The sequence below is a fragment of the Myotis yumanensis genome, unplaced genomic scaffold (assembly GCF_028538775.1).
Source record: "Myotis yumanensis isolate MYYU_CA2020_CCGP unplaced genomic scaffold, mMyoYum1.0.hap1 SCAF_2, whole genome shotgun sequence".
NCBI classification, from domain to species: Eukaryota; Metazoa; Chordata; class Mammalia; order Chiroptera; family Vespertilionidae; genus Myotis; species Myotis yumanensis.
In genome coordinates, this window is record NW_027223753.1 from 24,741,986 (window position 1) to 24,766,623 (window position 24,638).

A 24,638-nucleotide genomic window follows, 5' to 3' on the forward strand; every position below is an offset into this window, starting at 1 on the left:
CATGCCCAGGTTGCGGACTTGATCCCAGTGAAGGGCATGCAGGAGGCAGCCAATCAGTGATTCTCTTTCATCATTGATATTTCTATCTCTCCCTCTCTCCTCTGAAATTAAAAATATATATATATAATTTTTTATATATCTGAGCTGAAGAGCAAAAACAGCCCATAGACACGTTCACTGTTTTTTTAAAATTATAACAATTTAAAAATTGCCAAAGTTCACAAAAATGATTGCTAGCTCCAAAAAATAAGATCTGGCAACACGGGCCACAGTCGACCGGAGTCCTCGCAGTTTGGTAGCAGCTTTCTCTGGCCCTTAGAGAGCCCTCTTCCCACTGAAAGCTTTCCCACTCTGACTTCCCGTTGTTTCTACCTTGTACCTCTGGGCAATTGACTTTGTGCCCTAAGCAGAGCTGCTTTGGGTTGAAGGGAAGATGGGGCCTGGAGTCCCCTTCACTGGGGCCCCTGAGGCCGTTTCATAAAACTCTAGAATTTCAATCAAGTTTCATTCTTTGCCCTGCAAGCACCCTGATCTTTCCAAAGCCCTCCTTGGGGCTTCCTATTGAAAGAATTCCAAATGTAGTACCTCACAAAGAGTTAGGTTATATTATTCATAGAGCAAGCTTGAGGTGTGTGATAGGACATCACCTAAGCATCGTTTATTCACAGCATCAGACATAGCTTTTAGCTCCAAGGATCGACGATCCCCAGCTCTGCCAAAGAGAACGGCTTCACATGCCAACAGAGAGCTTATCACGCGGTGTCCTACACCCCTGAAAAGCAAAGCACTGCTATGTCTCAATGTCCACATGTGCACAAGCCCTGATCAATGTTTCCTCCTCTAATGTTACACGAGTTGTTGGCCCATACCTAAAGTTCAGCGTGACACACACATGCTGAAGATGAATAGCAGACAATTCAGAAATGGAAGGAGAGACGACGAGAGATCAATCAGAACTGGGGCTACATTGAGCTCCCACTTAATGGGAGTCTGGAATCCAGTTTGCTCTGGCTAAGGTGCCTTCTCGTTGCCCTTCACACGATTATGCATTTTCCCAGTCCCCTTTAGAGTCCCCTGCCTCACCCGACCTGTAGAACAAGCCCCCTCTCCCCCACTCCCTCCCCACCAGCTGTAACCCACACTTCTTGCCTCCTACACTTCACTACCGTCTTTCCATAGTTGGTATTAGCATCCATGCATTGGTGTTTTCTGATCCTCATGATGGATATGATGGAAGACATAACAAACCCTTGGCAATGAGATACCAGGAAGAGACCAGCATCCCATCAGCAAAGTGGCAGTGCCCACAGCACATGCTCCGTCACATTATGCTAAGAGCCCTGGGGATGGCCACGATGACAGTCTCCAAGGAGACACCCCTTCAAATCTGATGCAGAGACCGTGCTGGCAAACCTACTGGGGCCCTGATCACAGTGTCTTGTCTTCTCCTAAGAGTGTCCCCCACTAGACAGGGGTCTTTCATGAAAGGGACAATCTAATTTGTTTCTATGCAGAGAGATTTCAGACACACACTGTGGAGAACCCCCAAGGGTGAGGCGGGGGGAGGCTCTCAAACTATTTAATGGTGAAACAATTGTCACTGAAAGAGACACCATATCACAGACAAGTTTTTATTACTTTGTCCTCCATATAGAACCCCAAATTATAAAAACATCTCTAGCACTAATCAAAGGAACAACCGGCCCCTTCCCTCCCTGGGTGGGCTCAGACGGGGGTACTGGGGGGTTGCAGGCCACCTCCCTCTGTCCGGTGAGTGAGTTCCATATAAAAATAGATCTATAGGGGGGTTCCGAAAGAGCCATCAGCTTGCATCACACCAGCACCCGTTCAGGGCTGAGGCCTGGGACCCCTCAGGATTCTGGGACCTCACTCCAGTGGAGGGAGATCTACCCTGGACACCAAAGTCCTGCCCACAGGGGCCACTCTGCAGAATAGCTGCTGGGGGGAGGGGACTTTGACCTTTAGACCTTGACTGATGGAGCCGGAGCTGGAGATGAGGCTCCCTCCACACAAAACTGGACACTGGTCCCCATACCATGTCTTCTCCAAGCTTCCCGGGGGCAGGGGCTGGGGGTGCCGAGCCTGAAGGGCACCTGGCACGGGACCCTCCAGCCCTGTCAAAGGTGGAAGCAATATCTTGGTCTCCCCTAGTTCCCCCAGAGTCTCTGAGCTGGGGCAGGTGCCCAGTAAACAGAAAGTAGGTTGGGGAGGGGGGGGCACGGGGGGGAACCTAAGGAGAAAAGAGCTGGCAGGGCCAGGCCAAAGGCACTGCTGTGAGGCACCATCCCCACCACGGGGTGCTCCCCAAAGGTGCGCTGCGTCATCCAGCCCCCAGGCTCCTTCTCAGCTCCCCCTTCTGCTTGGGCTCCTCCTTTCCTAGGGCCTCCATCTAGGCCGGCTGGAAGCTTCACCCCCTAAGGAAGGACCCTTCCCACCTTTAAAGCCCCTGAACTTCCAAGTCAGCCTTTCAGCCAAGAAGCCCTCCAGATATCACACCACACACACTATCAAGAGTCCAGCTGCCCCTCCAGCCCACCAGCCAGCCCAAAGGTCTCCCCTGGGGCCCCGGGGCACGTGGGCAGGCACCCTTGGGGTGCTTCTTGGTGCCTGAGCTCATCTCCCCACCTGGCCTAAGCCCTCCAAGGGCCGGCTCTGTGTCTCATTCACCCCTTTGCTCCTTCCCACCCCATCCCAGCCCACCCCACCCCACACACAGCCAAACCCAGAGAGGCCTGTCAGGAGTCACCTGGAAAGACAGCCCCCGTGGCCCTATCCAGCCCCAGCTGCTTTCCTGACGCACTACGACAGCCTGACCTCATGGTCACCTCCACTTCTGGGAGCTCCTCTGGACAAGGAACTCTGGAGCCAGCCTAGTGCACCCGCTTTGGTCAGAGGCCTGCAGAAGCCCCAGGGAGGAGGCACTCTGTGGGGCTGGGCGGTGGCCAGGGGATGGAGCTCCCCATAGGGGCTCACCTCAGAGTACCTCTGGCTGCCACAGGACAGGGGGTGGTGTCACAGGGCAGGACCAAGGCCTCTCTCCAGAGCCAGCCTCACCCCTGCACAGGGCCCTGTGCCACCTGGTTGTAACCCAGGCCTGGCCCTGACTCCTCCCTGGGCCTCCGTTTTCCCCATCTGAACAGTGAGGGTTGGCCCAGCCTGTCGGAGAGAGAAGGTCCATCTCTGAGGGTCTCTTCTTCACCGTCCCCAAGGCTGGACACAAAGCCCGGGGTCCCCCTGGAGAGAACACATCTCCCCGCCTGCTCATCCCAGGGTCCCGGCCACTGAGTTTATAAAAGGAATGCAAAGTGCACAGAGAGGCTCGTGGGGCCTCAGGGGAGCACCAGGACCTCGAATGGCCCAGCCAGGACCCTTCCCTCCCGCTGAACTGTCAGCCCAAAAGCAAGGGAAGCAGAAACCCGCTCCAGAGTCTAGGGCCTCGAGGTCCAGCCCCTGAGCTCAGCACCTTCTCTGCTGCCTGCGCCTCGGGGACCAATGTCCAGCCAGGGCTGAGCCAGGGCACAAGGAGCTGAGGACCCTGCCATCCAGGGCCCATCAGGACTGGCTTCCAGGCAGCTCGGTCACTCAGGCCTAAAGAGGGCCCAGCAGGGACCCAGGCTGCCTGCTGGCCAATGGGTCTGTGGGATAAGGGGCAGGTCCCAGCTCCCCATGGATGTGGCAGACAGGAGGGCACGAGCCCGGTGATTTGAAACTCTGTCTTCCCTCCCTGCCCAGCCCCACCTCAGTCTCTGAAACCCTGTGCTTCCTCCCTCTTCTCTCAAGGGCCTTCTCCAGGGATCTGACCCTTTTCCCAGGGAGACTGAGTCAGCCCAGGTGCTCAGACTGAGGAAATGGGACGAGTGCTCACTTCTGCACGGTGGAGCGCAGCTTGCCAGGGTGCTGTCAAGGCGGGGTCTGCAGCCCACTGGGGTCCCAGCCTGAAGAGTGGGGGCTGCTCACACCTGCACCCCCCGGCCCTGCAGCTGGAGCACTCGTGCCCGCAGGGCACTGACCCCACTGAGGAGGGCCTCCCGATGTTCCGCCGATGAGATGCCCAAGCTCACCAGGTCTCTGCGAAGAAGAACGAAGAAGAATGGGTCAGACCCAGCCGCTCAAGCCCCTCCCTCTGTCTGGACAGGGAACACCCAGAATCAGGACCCGCTGGGCCTCCCGTAGAGGCGGGGCAGGGCCCTGGGTTCCCCCGACTCACTGCGCAGTCATGGCGGCCACGGCCTCCAGGCTCCCATAGCCAGCTGCCGTGAAGCTGTCCTTGTAGCGGCCCAGGTCCAGAGCCTCCAGCCAGGCGCCCACGGAGCCAAAGGAGGGGAAGGTGGAGAAGGCACGGTCTGCCAGGGGAGTGGGTGGCCTGGGGACAGAGGGCGGTGGCCAATCAACAGCAGGATTTGGTGCCCAGCCTGCTCACTGTCCTGCGGACAGGCCAGCTGTGCAAGGACAGACAAGGAGGCCTGGGCCCAGGGCACACCTGGCTCACACCGAGTGCCACACATTCTCAGAGCAGGTGAGTGTTCGACACACTCAGGCGGGTGGGAGCGGGTTGCACCTGAGCCAGCCAAAGGTCCTGGGAGTGTCTGGAACAGTCTGGGGGTAGGACACACCTAGGACAGTTTTGGAGGCAACTCATATTTGGGACAAGTTGTACTAATTTCATTTATTTTATTTACTGGAATTACAAGTCAGTTAGGACTGTGACCACAAATATTATCCAATGGTCACTGTCCCTGGGGTATGTGAGCACAGCCCAGGACAAGCAGAAGTGACTAAGGTGGATGAAGGCTGCATGTGCCTCCGGCAGTGGAAGATCAGATCTATCTGGGACAGCAGTGAGCAGTCCTACCTAACAGGTGGGTAGGAGAGATGGGGCTGCTGGATGAGGGGCACAGGGGCGGCCACTCATGGTCAGGTGAGAGGTCCCTGAGTCTGCTATGGTCGGGGACAGATGGGGACATACCTGGGACAGGGGGCCGTAGCACACTTCGGGGGATCTGGGTCCTGCACCATTTTGCTCAGGATGCTGTGGATCTGGGAGAACCTGGGCCGCTCACCCGGGTCCTTCTGCCAGCAGTCCAGCATCAGCCGGTGCAGGGGGGAAGGGCAGTTCCTGGGGGGCGGCAGCCGGAAGCCATCCTCCACGGCCTTGATTACCTGGGCCATGGGTGGGGGTGCAGAGGGAGGCTTTAGATCCCCCCAACACACACACACACACACACACACACACACACACACACCACCCCAGAGGAAGACTGGGGTGGCCAGGCAGGACTAGAAGCAAAGAAACAGTGAAGAGGAACCAGGGAACTGAGGTCAGAGGGCAAGAGGGTCAGAAGGCAGGGAGCTGGAGCCACAGGTCACTCACGTCCTGGCTGGACATGTCCCAGTAGGGCCGCTCCCCAAACGCCATCACCTCCCACATGACAACACCGAAGCTCCACACGTCGCTGGCAGAGCTGAAGTGGCCGAACTGCAGCGTCTCGGGGGCGGCCCACAGCGCCGGGCTCCGGCCACTCTGCGGGCGGGCGGGCAGGTCAGGGGCAGGGGGGGACACCCAGGTTCCCCACACCACAGGGTCTCAGATCCAGCCCCACCGGCCATCCTCCCAGCTGCACATCTGGGGAGAGCACACAAGCTGACCACAAGGCGATGTCCACACTGGCATTTACCCAGGACCAACTGGTGAGGGGCGGGGAAGCGGGGGGACAGAGGGGAGATGGGGACTCTGGGGCAGTTTGGTGGAAACAGGGGAGCAGGCTTGCCTCGGGGAAACAGCTCCTCACCATGGTGGTGTAGACAGCCTCTGCTCGGTCCCGAGGTCCCCGCCCAAAGCCGGAAATCTTGCAGATAAGGCCACTGCTGACCAGCACTCGGCGGGCGGCCAGGCCCCGGTGAACGTAGCCCATCTCCGACAGATACTTCATGGCTGACGCCAGCCCAGGCAGCAGCCCCAGCAGCTGCCCAGCCACCATCTGGCCCTCGTGCCGCTGAGGGAGGAAGGAGATGGAGGCCAGGGCTGCACACTCAGCCCCCCTGGTGCTGTGTGACCCCAGGAAAGTCACGTGGCCCTCTCTGCACTTCAGCTTGCCCTGTCACCCACCAGGTCGGCCTGGCCAGTGGGTACATCAGGGAATGATGCCACTCCAAGTCCCAACACAGAGAAGATAACGCGGTCATTTCTACCCCCAGGGCCCACAGCACTCACCCTGAGGAAGCCGTCCAGGGCCCCGAGGCTCAGGTACTCAGTGACGATCATCAGGGTGCTTCCTGTGCCCAGGGACGTGGACACACACAGGCTCAGATGACCGCTCCCAATGGACACATGCTCCCCTATGTGGGCCCCGACCTGGGCCAAGATGCCCGGAACCAGGGCCACTCTCCCCCCTTCAGGACCCAGGGTCCCCTATGCTGAACAAGAGGAGGCGTCCATAGAGGGACAAAGGCCCAGGGCAAGAGCTACACGTTTGCTGAGAAAAATCGCCCAAGGTCCAAGCAGCCCATCCCACAGAGCGTCACCACAAGTCAGAAAGGTCACTCAGGGACAGCGGGGCCACCCTGAGTCGGGGAAGAAAAGCTGAGGCTTTTCCCCCATGCTGGGCATTTCAGGGGCTCCCTCTCAGCGTAGGGAAGGGCCCTGGGGCACAGGAGCACCCCCCTCCCGCGCTGTCATCCCCACCTCCATACGTGCGGAGCACTGGGCCCTACCTCGGGTGACAACCCCCTCCAGCCGCACGACGTTGCTGTGGTCAAACTGCCCCAGGGTGAGGGCCTCGGCCAGGAAACTGAGCCTCTGGGAGTCGGAGCAGCCTTCCCTCAGTGTGTGCACAGCCACCGGGAGCCCCTGGCGGCCAGGGAGCTGCAGGCGGCCACAGCACAGCTCCCCAAACCGCCCTGTGGGCAAACAGCACCTCAGACACCCGCGGGAGGCCGCTCCCCTGGCCAACCCGGGCAGGGGGAGCGAGGAGAGAGCAACTTCTGGGTCATGGGCTGCTTCATGTCTGGGACTCGGCGCTCCCGGGTTCAAACCATGCTACACTGAGTACCAGCAAAGCGACGTGGTTCCATGTCTCCCTCCCTCTCCTGCCTGGTGTTCGTGTGAAAGGGGACTCCCCCCTGCCTGCCTTAAAGAGAGGGCCTGGCATATGCCGGCACGGCAAAGGCTCCTCCAGCCCAGTGTGGCTCAGGGTGACGATGGCGCCCATTCTGCCACACACCGCTTTCCGGCTTCTGCCCAGTGAGTCTGCAGCCGTGTCAGGGCTTAGCTTCTGGCTCCTGGTGAAAGTGGCTGCCTTCCCCAGCACAGGCCAAGGGTTTGTAGGCAGGAAGAGAGAGAGTCAGGAGACTGACCATTAGGGGGCGAGCGCCTACCATGAGCCAGACCTTGGACTGAGCCTGTGAAGTCCCCATATCAGCTCTGTCTGAGGCAGCTCTCATGCCCATTTTACAGATGAGAAACAGGCTCAGAGCAGACGAAGGATGTGCCCCTGATCACACAGCTGGTTAGTGACAGAGCTGGGACTAAAGCTCAGGAAGGTCTGGTCCCCAAGCTTCAAAGGCCCCATGAAGGCCTGGGACTGAACGTCTGCCCGTCTGCCCGTGGCAGTCTGAACAGGCCAGCTCTGAGAGGGCCTCGGGGTGGAGGCAGGCTTATGAAATCGAAGTGTGGGGAGCGGTGGTGGGACTTCTAGAGGGGGTGGGGCTAGGGCAGAGGCGGTGCCCCCCAAGGACAAGGCTTCTTGGGTGCCCAGCTTGCCTGCTCCGAGGCTCTTCTCCACTGTGACGCTTTTTGCATCCAGCTCCTTGGCAAACAGGTGAACAGCCTGCAGTGGGTCCCCACAGCTCTGGGGGTCCATGAACGTGCGGCGAGTCGGCACTTTGACTGGGAACACAGACAAAGAGGGAGGGTCCTGCGGAGAGGGGCTTCCATGGCTGGAGGGTGGGGGTGTGCAGTGGATACAGGAAGAGGGATGAGGAGTGAGGGAGGGGGCACCCGCCCCACCCCATGCCAGGCCCAGACAACTCACAGTGGAAATACAGCTCCTCCTCATCGTGGGCATCCTGACCTCCTTTGCCATAGCTGCAGGGCCTGGGGGTGCAGAGTCATTCCTTGAGCCAGGCTGCCCAGCCCTCCCCATTTCATCAGTGGGGGGGGCGGGGTACCTCTTCGTCCCTTCAGAAGGACAAGGTCTGTGCCCCAGGGGAGGGATCTTCTTATTCAGCTGGTTTGAAAGCTCCTCCCCATGGCACTCATGTAACCCTAGCGCCAGACCTAACTCCTCACCCCCATCAGCATTCCTAGCTATTTTCACTTTGAGTCACAGGGCATATTCTTGCCACTCCGGAGGCGCCCAAATCTAGACCCCTGACTTTTAGTTCAAGCTGCCCCCCGGGCTACAGGGGAACAGAACAAACAGGCCTTGCACTTGGGGGCAGCTTCCGGTGTAGCCAGGAAAACCAACACTTGCGAGGTCACCACAGCCCCCTCACAGGGCCCAGCAGCCCCCTCACAGGGGAGGGCTGTGCGCTGCGGAGCACAGGATGGCTGGAAACACGCCTTCCGGGCCATCGGGACGGCTGCCTGAGTCAGGCCGCTGTGGGCCAGAGGACTACATCACAACCAACACAGGCTGGCATTTGGGGCCCCCTGCGGCTGGGCCATGCTGGCCCAGATAAAGACTTTGACTTTTATTCCAGATTGGAGGAGAGCCCCTAGGGAGCTCTGAGCAGGGGAGTGCTGAGATGCCATTTGCATTTTAGAGAGATCATCCTAGCTGCTGCTGCTGTCCCTGCTGGCAATGGCGGTGGCTCAGACTGTGGGGTGAGAAAAGCGGGAGGACTCAGAGACATGTAGGTGACAGGGAGGCAGACAGGGAGAGGAAGAAGGCTTGCCCAGCCGAGTTCAAGGTGCTGCCATTTGCCAAGAAGCGGGGATGAAAAGTTCACGTCTAGGCATTTGCGTTTGCAGGGCCTCTGGGATGAGCAGGGAGGATCAGTGGGAGGGAGTCAGTATGTGTGTGCCTGTGTCTGGAGTTTGGAACACAAATTCAGGAGCTGTGAGAAGCGGGACTAGGAACAAGTCAGAGGACCCTCTACGTTTCGAGATTGGGTAAGGGAGGAGGAAGCCAAGGAGATCACTACAGAACCGCCAGAGAAGTGGGAGGGAAACTGGGGTGGTGATGTCACAGGAACCACGGAAAGAAGAGCAGCAGGGAGAGAGGTCAGCCAAGGGCGGGCTGGAGGAAGAGGGATCAGGGGAGGCTGGAGAGAGGTGGTCATGGCTCCGTACCAGCGGGGAAGGGGAGAAAGGCTGTCTGTCACATCAGAGGAAGTGGTCATGGGGCGGTTAACAGCGTGGGCTCTGGAACCTCACTGCAGGGACTGGCTCCCCAGCTCCTCTACTCAGCAGATGAGGGGCTGAGTAGCTCAGTTTTCTCTTTAATAAAATCAGGAAATAATCAACCAAAGACTTTGTATGCATATACGCATAACCCATGGACACAGACAATAGGTTGGTGAAGGTCTGGGGTGGGGGGTGGGAGCTGGCTGGAGTGGGCCAATGGAGAGGAAAGGGGACATATGTAATACTTTCAACAAGATTATAAAAAAAAAAAAAGACGGCCTACCTGATAGCACTGTTTCAGTGAATGTTAGCTGTCATGTGGGGGAGAGAGGGACATTATAAATAGTACGGGTTCCTGAGACGTGAGAGGGAGAGGGCCCAGGTCCTAGGTAGGAAGACTGACCCTGGCTAGGTGGACGGCACCGCCTCTGCAGCGCGAGGAGGGAGAGGAGGCTATGGGAGAGGCAGGTGTGTCGACCTGGTGGTGAGCAGATGAGGGGCTAACGATACAGTTGAAGAGACAGGGCAGCAGAGGTGGCTGAGGGAGCAAGCTGCAGGGACAGGGAGCCTGAAGGACCAAAGTAGAAATGGACCAGTATCCCAGGTGATGTCCGGGTCCTTGTCAGGATAAGGGGGAGGGAGGTGGAACAGAAGAGAAGGTCCCTGGGAACAAGGAAGTCAAAGAACGGAGAGGCGGGAGGCTGGGACTGGCCATGCAATGGCTACGCAAGTCACTCAGCATGGTGACAGGACTTCCATGAGTGAGGGGACACCCAGGAGAGGGGGTCGAGGTGAAGGGAAGGGGCGAGGTGAGTGGGTGGTGGAGTGGCAGAGGAAATGAGAAGCTTCCACTGGAAGACACCCTCTAGCGACAAGTGGGATGAGCCAGGATAGAGCGAGGAGGGGAAGGAAGGTGAGACCACTGCACAGGGCAAGGACGACAGAGGTCTGGAGTGAGCCCCGTGCCCATCGGCACTAGACCGGCTGATTCTCCCCGCTTCACCGTCGTCTGATTTTGAGCAGGTTTTGAAACCCACCCCTGGCTTGCTCTGCCTGCTCAGGACATCTGTCTCTGAGCCCTCCTGGGCAGCGGCTCCGGCCTGCAGAGTCCTCCCAGGAAGGTGCTCCTCATTCACCTCTCTCCCCCTTCCTTTCTGCCTCGCTGAGCCCCTAAACTCACAGGCAGGACACAATGCTTTTCCAGTAGGTCCAGCATATGAACTTTGAGGCTCTGTGAGGAAGGAGCTCGCTACTCCAGTCCTGCCCTCCTGACCCCCTGCCCAGGCAGAGCTGGCTCCCAGACCCGCAGGACAAGGTCCTCTCCCCCGTAGTCACTTCCTGTCATACCCAATGAATGCTCACTGTTCCTCCAGCCGCAGGCAGTGAGTTCCAAGATGCTGAGATGTGTGGAGATGTGGCTCTCTGGCCAGCCCTCGTCTCTCCTCTGCTCCCCCAGCTGCAGCCCTTTGCATGCAGACTTTCCAACCCCTCAAGTGTGCTGAGCTCAGCTCCTCCCCTCCCCGCCCCACCCCACCCGGACCTGCTTGGGGAGCATGTGCCATGAGGTTTCGGCTGCAAGCAAAAGGACTGGAATCTTCTCCGAGCTACATTCAAGAGCCATCTTCCCCTCCTCCCAGCCCCCTTCTCTGCCCTCTCTCCTGAAGCTTCCTTCTGCTGGGGGTTGGAGGTTTCTGGTTTATCAGTTCCCCTCCCTGTCCTCCCCCCTCCCACACACATACACACAACACAATTTATGCCTTTCTTCCCTTCGCTTGTGTTCAAGGGCCTCAGGACCCCTTGGGGCAGCAGCTGGGGGCCTCTGAGCGCCTCGGGAGAATCCTAATCACACTGGAGCAGCCGCAGCTTGACTTCATCCTCAGTGATGCCTTCTGACATTTAATGAGTTAAGGAGCTAAATCCCCTTCATCCCAGAGCGCGGAGCTAGCTGCAGTGCCGGCTGCCGCAGGAGCAGTGGGTGGGGGCGGGGCCAGGACTAGACTGGCCATGCCTGTATCTGTAGAGCAATGTGCTTGCATGTGCAAATCCGCATGTGTGCACATGCTGGTATAGACACAGGTGCCTGTGAGCACAGGGTCACAACCCACCAGAGGTCAGTCAGGCTCGGACCACCTACCTCCTCCAAATGGCCAGCACACTCATCACAGAGCCCAGGACAAGGAGGGCTGAGATGGTCACCACGGTGACGACAACTGCGGGGCTCTGGTCCCTGGAGCCGGAGGCAGCTGGGAGGAAGAGCACGAGGGTGAGGCAGGCAGAGCACCGGGCTCCTGGGTAAGTGTCCTCGCCCACAGAAGGGTTTCCGCAGCACCTTTGCCTCCCACAGCAGAGGGATCGAGGCAGGCCCGCCAAACACAATGGCGCCTGGAGCTTCCGGTTCTCCCAGGGCTGGGCACCGCCACAGAAGCCCAGCTCTGAGAGAGAGGCGCAGGGGTCCAGACAGGCAGACCTCAGACTCCCTTTTTGCCTTTCAGATGGGCCATGACAGACCTAAGGTAGCTCTGCAGGGGGAATGGCCTCTTGCCTGAGCTCCCCAACCCCAAGCGAGACCATTCACCACCAATAATGATAAAAGTAAACGTTTAGCGCACACTTAAGCCATTCAAGACACTATGCCACGTGCCTGGACTGAATGATCCCGTTTCATCATCACAACCAGCCAGTACGGTGCCACTGTCTCCATTTTACAGCTGAGGAAATTGACATTGAGGCAAGTTGTATAACTTGTTCAAGGTCACAGAGCTAATAAATAATCATCCTAAGATTTGAACTTGATTTCAAACCTCTGCTTTGAGTTATTTCACCAAGGGAGAGGCCTAGAGGAGCTCAGGCTCTCAGCCCTATCCACCCATCCACCCATCCACCCATCCATCCAACAGTACGAGGCTGGCGCTGGGGAGGAAGCGATGAATGAGCCAGCGTCCCTGCCCGGGAGGGGTGTACAGACCAGTGGGAAAGATAGAAACAAAAACTTAACTGTAGAATAAAATAAGAAACAGAGAAAGCTGAGCAGAGCTGAACAGAGGAACAATCATTTCTTCCCAAAGGCTTTGAAGAATATGGCAAAAGTAATGGGTATCATTTCCAAGATTAGGTTACGGGAGACTGTGCCTTCTGTCTCGGGTGTTCTCTCGCTCATTCACAGTCTCTAGAAGAATCTAGTTGCTGTGTTGTGAGTAGCCCTTCGGAGAAGCCTGTGAGCCAAGGAACTGCATGCCTCCGCCAAAGAGCCAGCAAGAACCCAAGAAGGGAGCAGAGTCTCCCACAGTTAAGCCTTCAGATGAATCACAACCCCAGAGGACACCTTGACTGCATTCTTTTTTTTTTTTTTAATATATTTTATTGATTTTTTACAGAGAGGAAGGGAGAGGGATAGAGAGCTAGAAACATCGATGAGAAAGAAACATCGATCAGTTGCCTCCTCCACTGGGGATGTGCCCGCAACCCAGGTACATGCCCTTGACCGGAATCGAACCTGGGAACTTTGAGTCCGTAGGCCGACGCTCTATCCACTGAGCCAAACCGGTTAGGGCTTGACTGCGTTCTTGTGAGAGACCCTGAGTCAAGTGGCACCCAGTTAAGCTGCACCCATACCCCTGACCCACAAAAAACCATGAGATAACAACTTTTTGTTATTTTCAGCTGCTAAGTTTGGGGGGCAATTTGTTACGCAGCAATGGGGCCCTGAAGCATGGTCTTTCATTATGAACCTGATCTGGGGTTATGGCTCACTGGAAAAAAAATGCTATGCAGATTGGGAGGCCCAAGCCCCCATAGCCAGGGCCACAGCAAAGGATGCTGAGGAACTGAGCAGTATCCACTAACCAAAAAGTACCAGATGAATGGAAGTCACCAGCCCCTTCCACTAACAGTCCCAGCTCCTGCCCACACCACACTCACTCCAGCCAAATCCATGCGCCTTTGTTCAGATGGCTTCGTCTATCCGAAGTGCCTTTCCTGCCCATCTCCACACAGTCATGTTCCCCAGCCTTCGAGACATGGCTCTAATCTCCGTTTGCCAGCACCTGGCCAAGGCCTGGCACAGACAGGCATTCGAGCAAGAAGTGCTGTCTCCCTTCCCAGAACTCACACTCCCTCAACGTTTTATCTCCACCTCCCTTTGGGCTCAGAGCTCTTCCTATCTTGGATTAGACTCATGTAGCAGGTTGGGAAGAATTATTATCTTGACAGCTGGTGCCAGAATGCCTCTTAGGGGGAACTGCCTTTGTCCGGGAAAATACTTTCACGAGCTGCTTGGGATAGATAGGGGTGAGACCCCGAGGACTGGGTTAGCAGCAAGAGAAACAACAAAAGAGGACGCTACATTCTCTTCATGCACCCTGAAAGGGAGTGTGGGGGTGCGGGGACGAGGAACAGGGGAGGGCGGTGAAGCGGGTGGTAGAACAATGCCGTGGAGAAGCGGAGCTGTTTTAGAATCAGCACATCTAATGTTCAGCTTTTGTTTTGTTTTGGTAACAGCTCTATTGAGAAATTTTTCACCACTGAGAATGCACAACTCTCGTTTGGTTGCACTGATTGCTGCGGTGCAACCCCTTCACGGCCCCCACCCCCCAGTGGAGTCTGTTTCAGTATTTTAAGGCCCAGTGGGGAAGGTGACAGTGACCCACGTTTGGGTCCGTATCACGGCAGAGAGAAAGAAGCAGAATGGGAACAGGAATTTAGCCGTCAGCCCAGCTGGCATGGCTCAGTGGTTGAGTGTCGACCTATGAACAGTTAGGTCATGGTTTGATTCCCAGTTAGGGCACATGCCTGGGTTGTGGGCTCAATCCCCAGTGTGGGGGTGCAGGAGGCAGCCGATCAATGATTCTTTCTCATCATTGATGTTTCTATTTCTCTCCTTCTCCCTTCCTCTCTGAAATCAATAAAAATATATTTTTTTAAAATGAATTTAGCAGTCAGAGCGAGAGGTGACCATGAGACTGAAACTCCTCCCAAGGAAATAGCAGGAATCTTGGGGAGGGCACGGGACGCTTCCACAAGACATGGGATAGGTCCTGAGAGGCAGGGAGCCACCAGCCAAGACCTGGGGTATAGGTGTTTGTGACCTCCTTCCCTGTGAGCTCCTCCAGCCCAGGCAACCCGTCTAATTCACAGCCTGAACAGGTATCAGGCGGGTTCCAAATTCATTAGTTAATTAGGTTGTAATTAAACTGTACTGCAGGCTCCCTTAATTGCACAGATAACCGCCCCCTCCAATTTGTCTCCCTGCCCCATCCCCGCCCAGGTCCCCTGGCGCAGCTCACTTACCCTCCCCTGGGGTCTGTACTTCAATGCTGGGGTTAAAGCTCTGCGTTTCCCAGGAGGGCCCCGGGGAAGCCGCCCGGATCTGAAAGATGTAGCGAGTAGCTGGCTTCAGGTTGGTGACGGTGACCGCAGGCGCCCCTGTCTTCACGGTGGAGTAAGTCTGCTCGTTCTGACCCTGGGGAGGGACCAAGAAGTGAGGCCTAGACCAAGGGCCAGACCCAGGCTCCTGGGAGAATGATGGGGGGCAGGAGGAGGGAGGCAGGAGAGCACCCTTAGGAGGAAGAACCTGACTCCAGTCGTCTCTGGGGGATTCCACAGGTTTCTCCCAAAGCATCCGCAACCCCTTCCTCCACCACAAGTTCCCACCCCACTCGCTAAGAGAAACTTTAGGGAAGGGGTGAGGTCTTCCTTCGCGGGGGTGACAGGATGACGGGCACCAGGCCTGGCAGTCCAGGGGGCGAGCTGGGCCTGCTGCCTCTGAGGAAAGAATAAGAAAATGAGCCTGACACCTGCCTGGTCCCTGTCGGCTCACAAAGCCTTTCTTCCCCTTGTCATCTGATGTTCACAACTGCCCTGCAAGGCACAGGACAGGAGGTATCATCTTTTTGAGACAAGGACATTGAGCTCAGAGGGTAGAGGGGCTCCCTCCACCTTCCTGTTCAACATACCACTCCCCCAGCTCACAGCTCCCAATAGACTTCCGGGATTCTAAACCTATTATGTGATTCAGCAAAGAATTCCTCCAGCGACTGAGGAGCCAGCAAAGCTCTGACACAGGCAGTGGGGAAGCTGAAAGCAAGGCTTCACAGTAATGAAGATATCTGCACCAAGGTGGGAAACGGTTTAACAGGAGATTACGTGTCAGATTTACAGACAATACAGCCATGGGGAAAAGAGATAGTGAATCGGGAGGTAAGTCCATTTGTCAAATCATGGCGGGACTGCACCCATGGACTGACAACAGACACAAGAGGTGAGCAAAAAATCAGCAAGAGTATCTATCCTATCAGAATCAATAGGCTATAGGAGTTTCCAATAAGAAGCGCTATATATATATACATATATATATATATATATATAATTTCAGCTCAGGTTTCAATGCCAAATGAATTACAGAAAAGATTCTGGTTTGGCTGTCAGAATTGTAGATGAAGGTCTCTAAATCTAGACACAGATCATATCCTGTAACTGTCCGGTGGCAGTCTCCTTAGCATGGCCTCAATGGGAAATCTCATGTGATCTTCTTTATACTATCTATGCCTTCTTCTCTTATCGAATCATGTAAGTTACATAAGGCTATTTTAATTTTCTGTATTTTCTAAATTCCTACAGTAAATATATATTTTAAATTAAATGCATTAAAATTTCAGTTGAAATTTTATAAAGCTGGGACAGTAGGATGTCCACACCTAGTGTGTGTGTGTGTGTGTGTGTGTGTGTGTGTAGGGGGGTTGACCTGCTGAAAACTTAACTTTGATTTTGCTTTTCACTGCTGTCGCATGAAGTTCTCCTGTCTGTGGGTACCTCATTAGGGAGAGTGGAAGAACTCCCTCCTGTCCATCACCTCCTCTTCCTCTCCCAACCCTTGACCCTCACAAAAGTAAACAGGCCTCTGTGTACTACCATCTTACTAAGGTAATGGCAGGACACTGGTTTCAAGTGGTAAAAGCCAAGTTCCACAGGAATGGGTGGGGGTGGCTGCCTCATCGCAGGCCGGCATAATGCCTCCAAGGCAGCAGGATCTCAGAGAATGACCCCCGGGGCTTGGAATGGCTGGTAACTAATTGTGATGGTGTTTACAGCCCAGATTGCTTAGCACGGAGGGAGTGAAGCTGGGATCCACTTAAGCAAAGCTGCAGGGACCAGCAGGACCACTGTATATTTTTATTATTATTTGTAAATGTTGTTACATATCCTTTATGTCAGTACAATTATAATAATAATCCATCCATTCTCTGTTCTGGAGAGCTGATAGTTAAACACTTACCAGCACATTGCCGAGCCCTAGCAGGCCACCTGATCTAGCCATGTGCTGAGGCAGTCATGCATTTTTCTAAAATTTGAAACAATATAATATTTCTGCGTTATTTTTTTTTCAGGATTGTAAATTGTATGTCTACGATTCGGGTACATAAAATCTGGATCAGCCCGCAGAGAAAGCTCTTTGTCAAGTGTAAACACCAGGCAAAAGTGGTGAAGATAGAGATGATGGCTAGTGATGAAGGGAGACTTGAGGGAAAGAGGAAGAGCAGGGGAGTCCACAGTGAGCAGGGGCCAGGAAGAAACTCCAGCCTGCAAGGCCACTTAGGAGGCCAGTGGATCTGTTTAGAAAAAAGGACTTTTGCTGGGAAAAGATTGTGAAGAAGAGGAAAACGATGGGCAGAGGACAGACTGCAACTGGGAATGCAGCGCCTGGTGCCTCCCAGACCCTGACCCACCTTCTCGTAGTAGCGGATCTCGTATTCTGTGCCATTGGCCCCAGCGGCTCCAGCAGGAATGGGCTCCCGCCATGACAAGGACACGCTCTGGGGTTCCACTCGGTCCCTGCGAATCTCCTCCTCCTCCCAGGGCCCTGAAAAAAAGTAATGTGGGTTTTTCAACCCCATCTGACTGCAGGGCAGGGTCAGGGGCCTATGAGGACTGAGGACGGGGCCTGTGAGGACTGGGGAAGGCTGAGGGGCATGGCCTAATGGCTGTGGGTAGGGGCAATGGGCTCCAGTGGGGCAGAGGCTGAGGGGTAGAGTCTGTGAAGCCAGAGGCAAGAGAGGCCCCCAGTCACTCCACACACTGCTCTCTACTTCCGTGGCTCCTGTGGGAAAAAGTGCCAGGCCTCCTGCTGCTTGCCCACCCCCTGTACTCCAGCTTCCCTCCTGGTGGTAGGTTCTCATCCCCAGCTTCTTCCTAATTTTTCCGTGGTTTAGAGACATTAGAGAGTATAAGCGCCAGGAAGACAAGCTACTTAACTATTCTAATGACCTGGTGAAGAGGTATACTCAACACACTCAAAATAAAAGGAAACTACTTCAACACAATAAAAACCAATATGAAAAGACCACAGCCGGCATATTACTCAACAGTGAAAGGTTGAAAGCTTTCCCTCTAAAATCAGGGACAAGACAAGCATGTCCACTCTTGCCACTTTGATTCAACATAATATTGGAAGTCATGGCCAGAGCAATTAGGCAAGAAAAAGAAAAGAAATCCAGATTGGAAAGGAAGAAGTAAAATTATCTCTGTCTGCAGGTGACATGATCTTTTTTTTTTTTAAATATTTTATTGATTTTTTACAGAGAGGAAGGGAGAGAGATAGAGAGTTAGAAACATCGATGAGAGAGAAACATCGTCCAGCTGCCTCCTGCACATCTCCCACTGGGGATGTGCCCGCAACCCAGGTACATGCCCTTGACCGGAATCGAACCTGGGACCCTTCAGTCCGCAGGCCAACGCTCTATCCACTGAGCCAAACCGGTTTCGGCGACATGATCTTATATAAAGAAAACCCTAATAATTTCACACACACACACACACACACACACACACACACACACAACACCTGTTAGAACTAACTAACAAATACAGCAAAGTTGCAGGATACAAAATCAACACACAAAAATCAGTTGCCCTATGCACTAACAGTGGACAGTCTAAAAAAAATTAAGAAAATAACTTCATTTACAATAACATTAAAAAGAATAAAATACTCAAGAATAAAGTTAATGTCGATGGACAGAAAAAAAAAAGAAGAAGAACAGGTACTAATGCCTAACCCAAAGCAGAAACCACCAGGTCACTGGGGGGAGATCCTGACTTGACTTCAGTGTGTGGAGCCGAGGGGTCTCCAAGAGCAGATGCTGGGGAGGCAGCTGGGTAAGTGGGTCCAGGGCTCACGGAAGGTGTCTGCCAGGAAGATGGAGACCCAAGAGCCATCGGAACGTGACTGGATGTCACTGCCCAGAAAGAGAGGAGGAAAAGCTTTTAGGAAATAAGCCAAAGATACAACATGTAAGAGGCTGGCCAAGAGGGGACTGCAGAGGAGGAGCCAGAGAGGAAGGATGGAAACAAAGAGCCAACGAGGTCACAGACGCCCTGGAAGGACATTTAAGAAGCTTCTCTCCTGACACCTCCGCTCATTAGCTCCGTGTCCACCAGCAGGAGCCCGCCGTGTCCATGCTCATACGTGGAATGGAAACAGTGATGACACTGCACAGTCTGGCTGGGAGGGTTTTATGAAGTAATGAATACGAAGAGCATGAGCACGGCGCCCACACAAGTTTGCTAACAAGAGCGGCCGTGGTCAGCAGTGTCGCATGCGGAGAAGAGACGGGGTAAGACGATGAGCCCCAGGGCCCTTTGGCTTTAACAATGTGGAGGTTCCTAGTGGCTTCAAGGGGTTCAAGGGAAGTTGGCGTCAGCTGGTGGAGGGCCCAGGAAGTGGAGGCAGGGCATATGTAGCTCTCCCTTTGAAAAGTGTGTTAGCATGGCTTCTAGTTTTAAATGGTACCCATCTAGCAGCCCTACCTCCAGGTTTTCTCCAATTTCAGTGAAAGCCCTGGCTGGTTCAGTTCAGTGGTGAGGCATCGGCCCGGGGACCTAAGGGGGTGCAGGCTCAATTACCAGCCAAGGGCAGTACCTGGGTTGCAGGTTCAATCCCTGGCCCTGGTCAGGGCACATGCCAGAGGCAACCAATCGATGTGTCTCTCTCACATCAATGTTTCTCCCACTCCTCCCTCCCTTTCACTCCCTCTAAAAAAAAAAAAAAGTCAATGGAAAAAATATCCTAGGATGAGGATTTAAAAAAAAACTTTTTCCCTCATTAAAACAGGGATACAGAAGGAGTCAAAAACCCAGAACAGCACCATCACTACTCTTTTTCTTTTTTTAAATATATTTTATTGATTTTTTACAGAGAGAGGAAGGGAGAAGGACAGAGAGTTAGTAACATCGATGAGAGAGAAACATCGATCAGCTGCCTCCTGCACACCTCCTACTGGGGATGTGCCCGCAACCCAGATACATGCCCTTGACCGGAATCGAACCCGGGACCCCTCAGTCCGCAGGCCGACGCTCTATCCACTGAGCCAAACCGGTTTCGGCACCATCACTACTCTTGACAGCTGATGGCCAGAAGGGGGGCAGGGAAGGGGAAGTGAAGTGGCACATTTCCACCTGTGATACAGCCAGGGGAACTAGATTGAAAAGTGCAATTGTAGTGAACCCCAGGCTAAGCTGCCACAGAATGACATTGCCTCTCATCCTAAAAATAATTTGAAAGGTCCTGTATCCTTCCTCACAATGTCTTTGTCAACTGGACAATGCCCAACCATCACTGACTACACAGCTGCTTTCCGGAAAAGTGCTCTTCCTTATCCCAGGGAGCCCTCAGCCTGAATCCAGTTGGAGACAGCAGCTCCCGAGCGATGAAATGTCCTAGGAGGTGGCGCGGTCCCTCGCAGATACAGACGGACGGCACAGATAGAAAGGGGCTCGGAATGCCATTTTTGTAAACTATGTTTGTTGAAAGCATCAGATGGACAGGATATAGAGGTAAGAGAAGGTTCCGTTTCAGCCCCATGGAGATACATTACATGTGAGCCTGATAAATCCTGAGAATGGAGCTAAAAGCTGAGCCCAGGCACCTGCTCTCCCGCTGCAGATGTGTGATGAGATTCATCTACATCAAGTGGGGCCAAGAGTGCAGCAGACACTGTCGGAAACCTGTTCAACAGCCACGTCCCCCTTCCCTGAGGGCTGAGCGCAGTTTCTGACTCGGGATCTTTTGTCTCGCCCCAGATGATGCAGGTTAATTCTGATTGTTCTAACACACCTGTGTGCACTCATTCCCTTTGCCAATGATTGCTTTAGGGCTGGGCTTGCAATCCGGTTCTGGCCAACAAAAGGAGCAATCAGCTAAGAGGAGGAGGGCTTCTGGAAAAGGTTTCTTGTTCTTAAAAGGATGCCTACAAGGAGGAAGCAGTTCATTTTCTGCTCTGGGTGGTAAGGATGTGAATTCTGGGGCCAACTTACCACCATGAAGGGGCCAGCCTATGTGATAAGGATGTCAGGATGGAAAGATGGAAAGAGCCGGGCCCTTGGGGACACTGCTGAGCTGCTGAATTACCCAGGCTTTAACTCTACTCTTTTTAGGTAAACTCAGAAATTATTCTAATCAAATGTCAGATGGATTGAGATTTATTGTACTTGCAGCTGAAAGTCTCACAATCAAAGGACAATTCACACATCTTGGTTTTTGTTGTTTTTTCAAACATCAGCTTTTTTATTGTTCAAGAACAAGCAGATAGAAAACACCAAGAAACTGGGCATATGAAAATACTTCTGAATAAGCAAACAGAAATATTATTCTGAAGACTCAGGAGGGGCAGGTCTTTAAGCGTGATGTAGTATGACAGAGGAACAAGTGAGGAGATTCTCTGGCCTCTTCGAGAAGGTGACAGAAAACACAGACTCCACAAAACAGAAGCAGAAGGCCGCGAGGAGAAGACAGGTGGAGAAGAAAAGAAGCGAGACAAGAAAAAAGTGGTGATGTTGGGAACGGTTTGTGGAGAAACTAAAAGCACTTTAGCAAAAAAATAAAAATAATGCATTAGCAAAATTAAAATATTTAAAATAAAATTCATTACAAATACTGTATAAGGGATTTTAACAAAATCACAAGCAGAACGGGAAAACCTAAACCTCTCAATCTTTGGAACACCAAGTACACAATTAGAAGAAAATGAACTTGGGAAAAAAAAGCAGATAGATAGATAGATAGATAGATAGAGAGAAACACTACAGAACAAAAATACTACACATTTTTTTCACCAAAAATCTACTAGTACGGTTCAATGAATTCAGCAAAGTAGTATGATACAAAAAAAATTCAGAGATCAGTTCCATTTTTGTACACCAATAATGAACTATCAGAACGAGAAACGAAACAATACTATTTATAATTGCTTTAAGAAATAAAATAGCCCTGACCCGTGTGGCTCAGTTGGTTGAGCATCGTCCCATGCATTGAGTGGGGGCCAGTTCCATTCCTGGCAGGACACATGCCCTCTTGCAGGCTGGATCCCCAGTAGGGGGTATGCAGAAGGAGGTGATTTATGGTTCTCTCTCATTAATGTTTCTCTCTATATATTTCTCTCTCTTCCTCTTCCCCCTTTCTCTCAAATCAATAAAAACATATTTTAAAAAAAATAAAAATAAAATACCTAGGAATAAATTTAACCAAGGAGGTAAGAGATCTATATTCAGAAAATTATAAGACTTTGAAGAAAGAAATTTAAAAAGATACAAATAAATGGAAGCATATATCATGTTCATGGGTAGGAAGAATTAATATCATTAAAATGTACATATATTCAAAACAATCTATAGATTCAACACAATCCCTATCAAAACACCAAAAATGGTATCTTTCACAAAACTAGAACAAATAATCCAAAAGTTTATAAGGAATCACAAGAGACTCTGAATAGCCACAACAAAATTTATAAAGAACTGGAAAAGGTTTCTTGTTCTTAAAAAGATGCCTACAAGGAGGAAGCAGTTCATTTTCTGCTCTGGGTGGTAAGGATGTGATTTCTGGGGCCAACTTACCACCATGAAGGGGCCAGCCTATGTGATAAGGATGTCAGAATGGAAAGATGGAAAGAGCCGGGCCCTTGGGGACACTGCTGAGCTGCTGAATTACCCAGGCTTTATAGCCAGTAGAGTATCCTATATAATAAAAGGCTAATATGCAAACTGTCCCCTCAATTTTCTCAACACAACCCCCCTCCAAACAATTCAGTTAAAAAATGGGCAGCCTTAGCCGGTTTAGCTCAGTGGATAGAGTGTTGGCCTGCAGACTGAAGGGTCCCAGGTTCAATTCCAGTCAAGGGCACATGCTCAGGTTGCAGGCTCGATCCCCAGTAGGGGGCGTGCAGGAGGCAGCCAATCAATGATTCTCTCTCATCATTGATGTTTCTATCTCTCTCTCCCTCTCCCTTCCTCTCTGAAATCAATAAAAATATATTTAAAAAAGAGGCAACCAATGAATGCATAAATAAGTGGAACAACAAACTGATGTTTCTCTCTCCCTTCCATTCTCTCTATAAAATCAATTTAAAAATTTTTTAATTAAAAAAAAAAATGGGCAGAGGACCTAAACAGATACTTCTCCAAAGTGGATATACAGATGGCCTATAGACATATGCAAAGATGCTAAATATCACTAATCATCTGAAAAATGAGTATTAAAACCACAATAACATACCACCTCACACCTGTCAGATGTCTATCACCAATAAACCAACAAACAAATGTTGGCGTGCAGTGTTAGTGGGAATGCAGATTGGTTCAGCCACTATGGAAAACAGTATGGAGGTTCCTCAGAAAATTAAAAACAGAACTGCCTTATGACCCAGCAATTCCACTTCTCAGTATATATCCGAAAAAATCCAAAACGTTAATTTGAAAAGATACATGTCCATTACAGCATTATTTACAACAGCTAAGATATGGAAGCAATCTAAGTGACCATTAAAAGACAAGTGGATAAAAGAGCTGTGGTACATATATACAATGCAATATTACTTGGCCATAAAAAATGAAATCTTACCATTTGTGGCAGCATCGATGGACCTAGACCATATTATACCAAGTGAAATAAGTCAGAAAGAGAAAGACAAATACTGTGTGATTTCACTTACATGCAAAATCTAAAGATCAAAATAAATGAACAAACAAAACAGAAACAGACTCACAAAGAGAACAAACTTAAGAGGCATTTTATAAAATTAGCATCCATTCCTTATTTTTACAGAAAGTTCACTAAAAGGTGGAAGCATTATGGTTACCAAAGGGAAGATTCCTGGTCCGGGCACAGACCCAAGTTGCAGGTTTGATCCCCTGGTCAGGCACATACAGAAGGCAGCCAATCAATGTTTGTTCTCTCCCACTCTCTCTCTCTTTCTCTCTCTCTCTCTCAAAAAGAAAAATACAAATTGGTAGTAACAAAATAGTCATGGGGATGTAAAGTACAGCATAGAGAATATAGTCAGTAATATTGTAATAGTATGTATGGTGCCAGGTGGGTACTTTAAAGATTGAGACTATCATCAAACTTCCCTCCCACCCCCACCCCCCAAAAAAGGTGCCTGTCCCAGAGAGTTACCCAGGCAGCTTTGCACGCCTTCAAAGAATGTATAATTGTGCTATTTAAATTGTCCCAGAGGAGGAAAACAAGAAGAGGATCTTCCTGATGCCTTTCCCAAAGCCAGAATCACCATAATGCCAACACTTGGCAAAGAATGCAATAAAGAACACTACACAAGTCTCTCTTATAAATGTAGATGGAGAAAAATATTAACATTCAAGCAAGTTAATTCAGCAAAATATTAAAAGAATAATGCACTCATATCCAGTAGGGTATCCTATATAATAAAAGGCTAATAGGCAAACCAAGCGCTCTTTCAACCAACAGTTCGACTGGGAGTTCGAGCAGGGAGCAAGGCCCACCAGCCAACTGCCTGCCCCACACTGATCACCTACCCCACAACCCCAATCGGGGTGGGCCAGCCAGATCCCACCCATGCACAAATTCGTGCACTGGGCCTCTAGTCATCTAAGAATGCAGAGAGTTCACATAGAGAAATCCATTAATAGAATTCATCCTACCAATAGGTCAAAAGAGAAGAGAACATGTGGTCATCCTGAAAGATGCTTAAGAGGCATTTTATAAAATTAGCATCCATTCCTTATTTTTACAGAAAGTTCACTAAAAGGTGGAAGCATTATATAGCCAAGGGGCTTCAGTGGTAGAGAGATCTGAATTCAAAGACTGGTGTCTACTTACCAGCTGATTGACTTTGGACAATTCACTTCGCTTCTCAGACCTCAATTTCATCGTCTGAAATATGATTATCGCATTTGATTGAATTAATGTAGAAAATCATATTGCACAGTGCCAAACATAAAGCAGCATTCAATCAGTGGAAGTTTT

At 51.9% G+C, this 24,638-nt stretch overlaps 1 protein-coding gene across 1 annotated transcript in view; it reads right to left on the reverse strand.

Moving 5' to 3' along the window:
* Positions 1 to 2,756: 2,756 nt before the first annotated feature.
* EPHA10 (EPH receptor A10) overlaps positions 2,757 to 24,638 on the reverse strand; it is a 33,623-nt gene continuing 11,741 nt past the window's right edge. Inside the window, exons 6-17 of the mRNA XM_070403255.1 lie at positions 17,089 to 17,222; positions 14,654 to 14,825; positions 11,502 to 11,610; positions 8,052 to 8,113; positions 7,781 to 7,906; positions 6,733 to 6,918; positions 6,233 to 6,294; positions 5,811 to 6,014; positions 5,393 to 5,542; positions 4,988 to 5,181; positions 4,229 to 4,384; positions 2,757 to 4,089 (exon numbers count right to left, since the gene is read on the reverse strand). Of these exons, the coding sequence (XP_070259356.1) occupies positions 3,975 to 4,089; positions 4,229 to 4,384; positions 4,988 to 5,181; positions 5,393 to 5,542; positions 5,811 to 6,014; positions 6,233 to 6,294; positions 6,733 to 6,918; positions 7,781 to 7,906; positions 8,052 to 8,113; positions 11,502 to 11,610; positions 14,654 to 14,825; positions 17,089 to 17,222 (1,670 nt within the window). The 3' untranslated portion in view covers positions 2,757 to 3,974. The remainder of the gene's footprint in view (positions 4,090 to 4,228; positions 4,385 to 4,987; positions 5,182 to 5,392; positions 5,543 to 5,810; positions 6,015 to 6,232; positions 6,295 to 6,732; positions 6,919 to 7,780; positions 7,907 to 8,051; positions 8,114 to 11,501; positions 11,611 to 14,653; positions 14,826 to 17,088; positions 17,223 to 24,638) is intronic.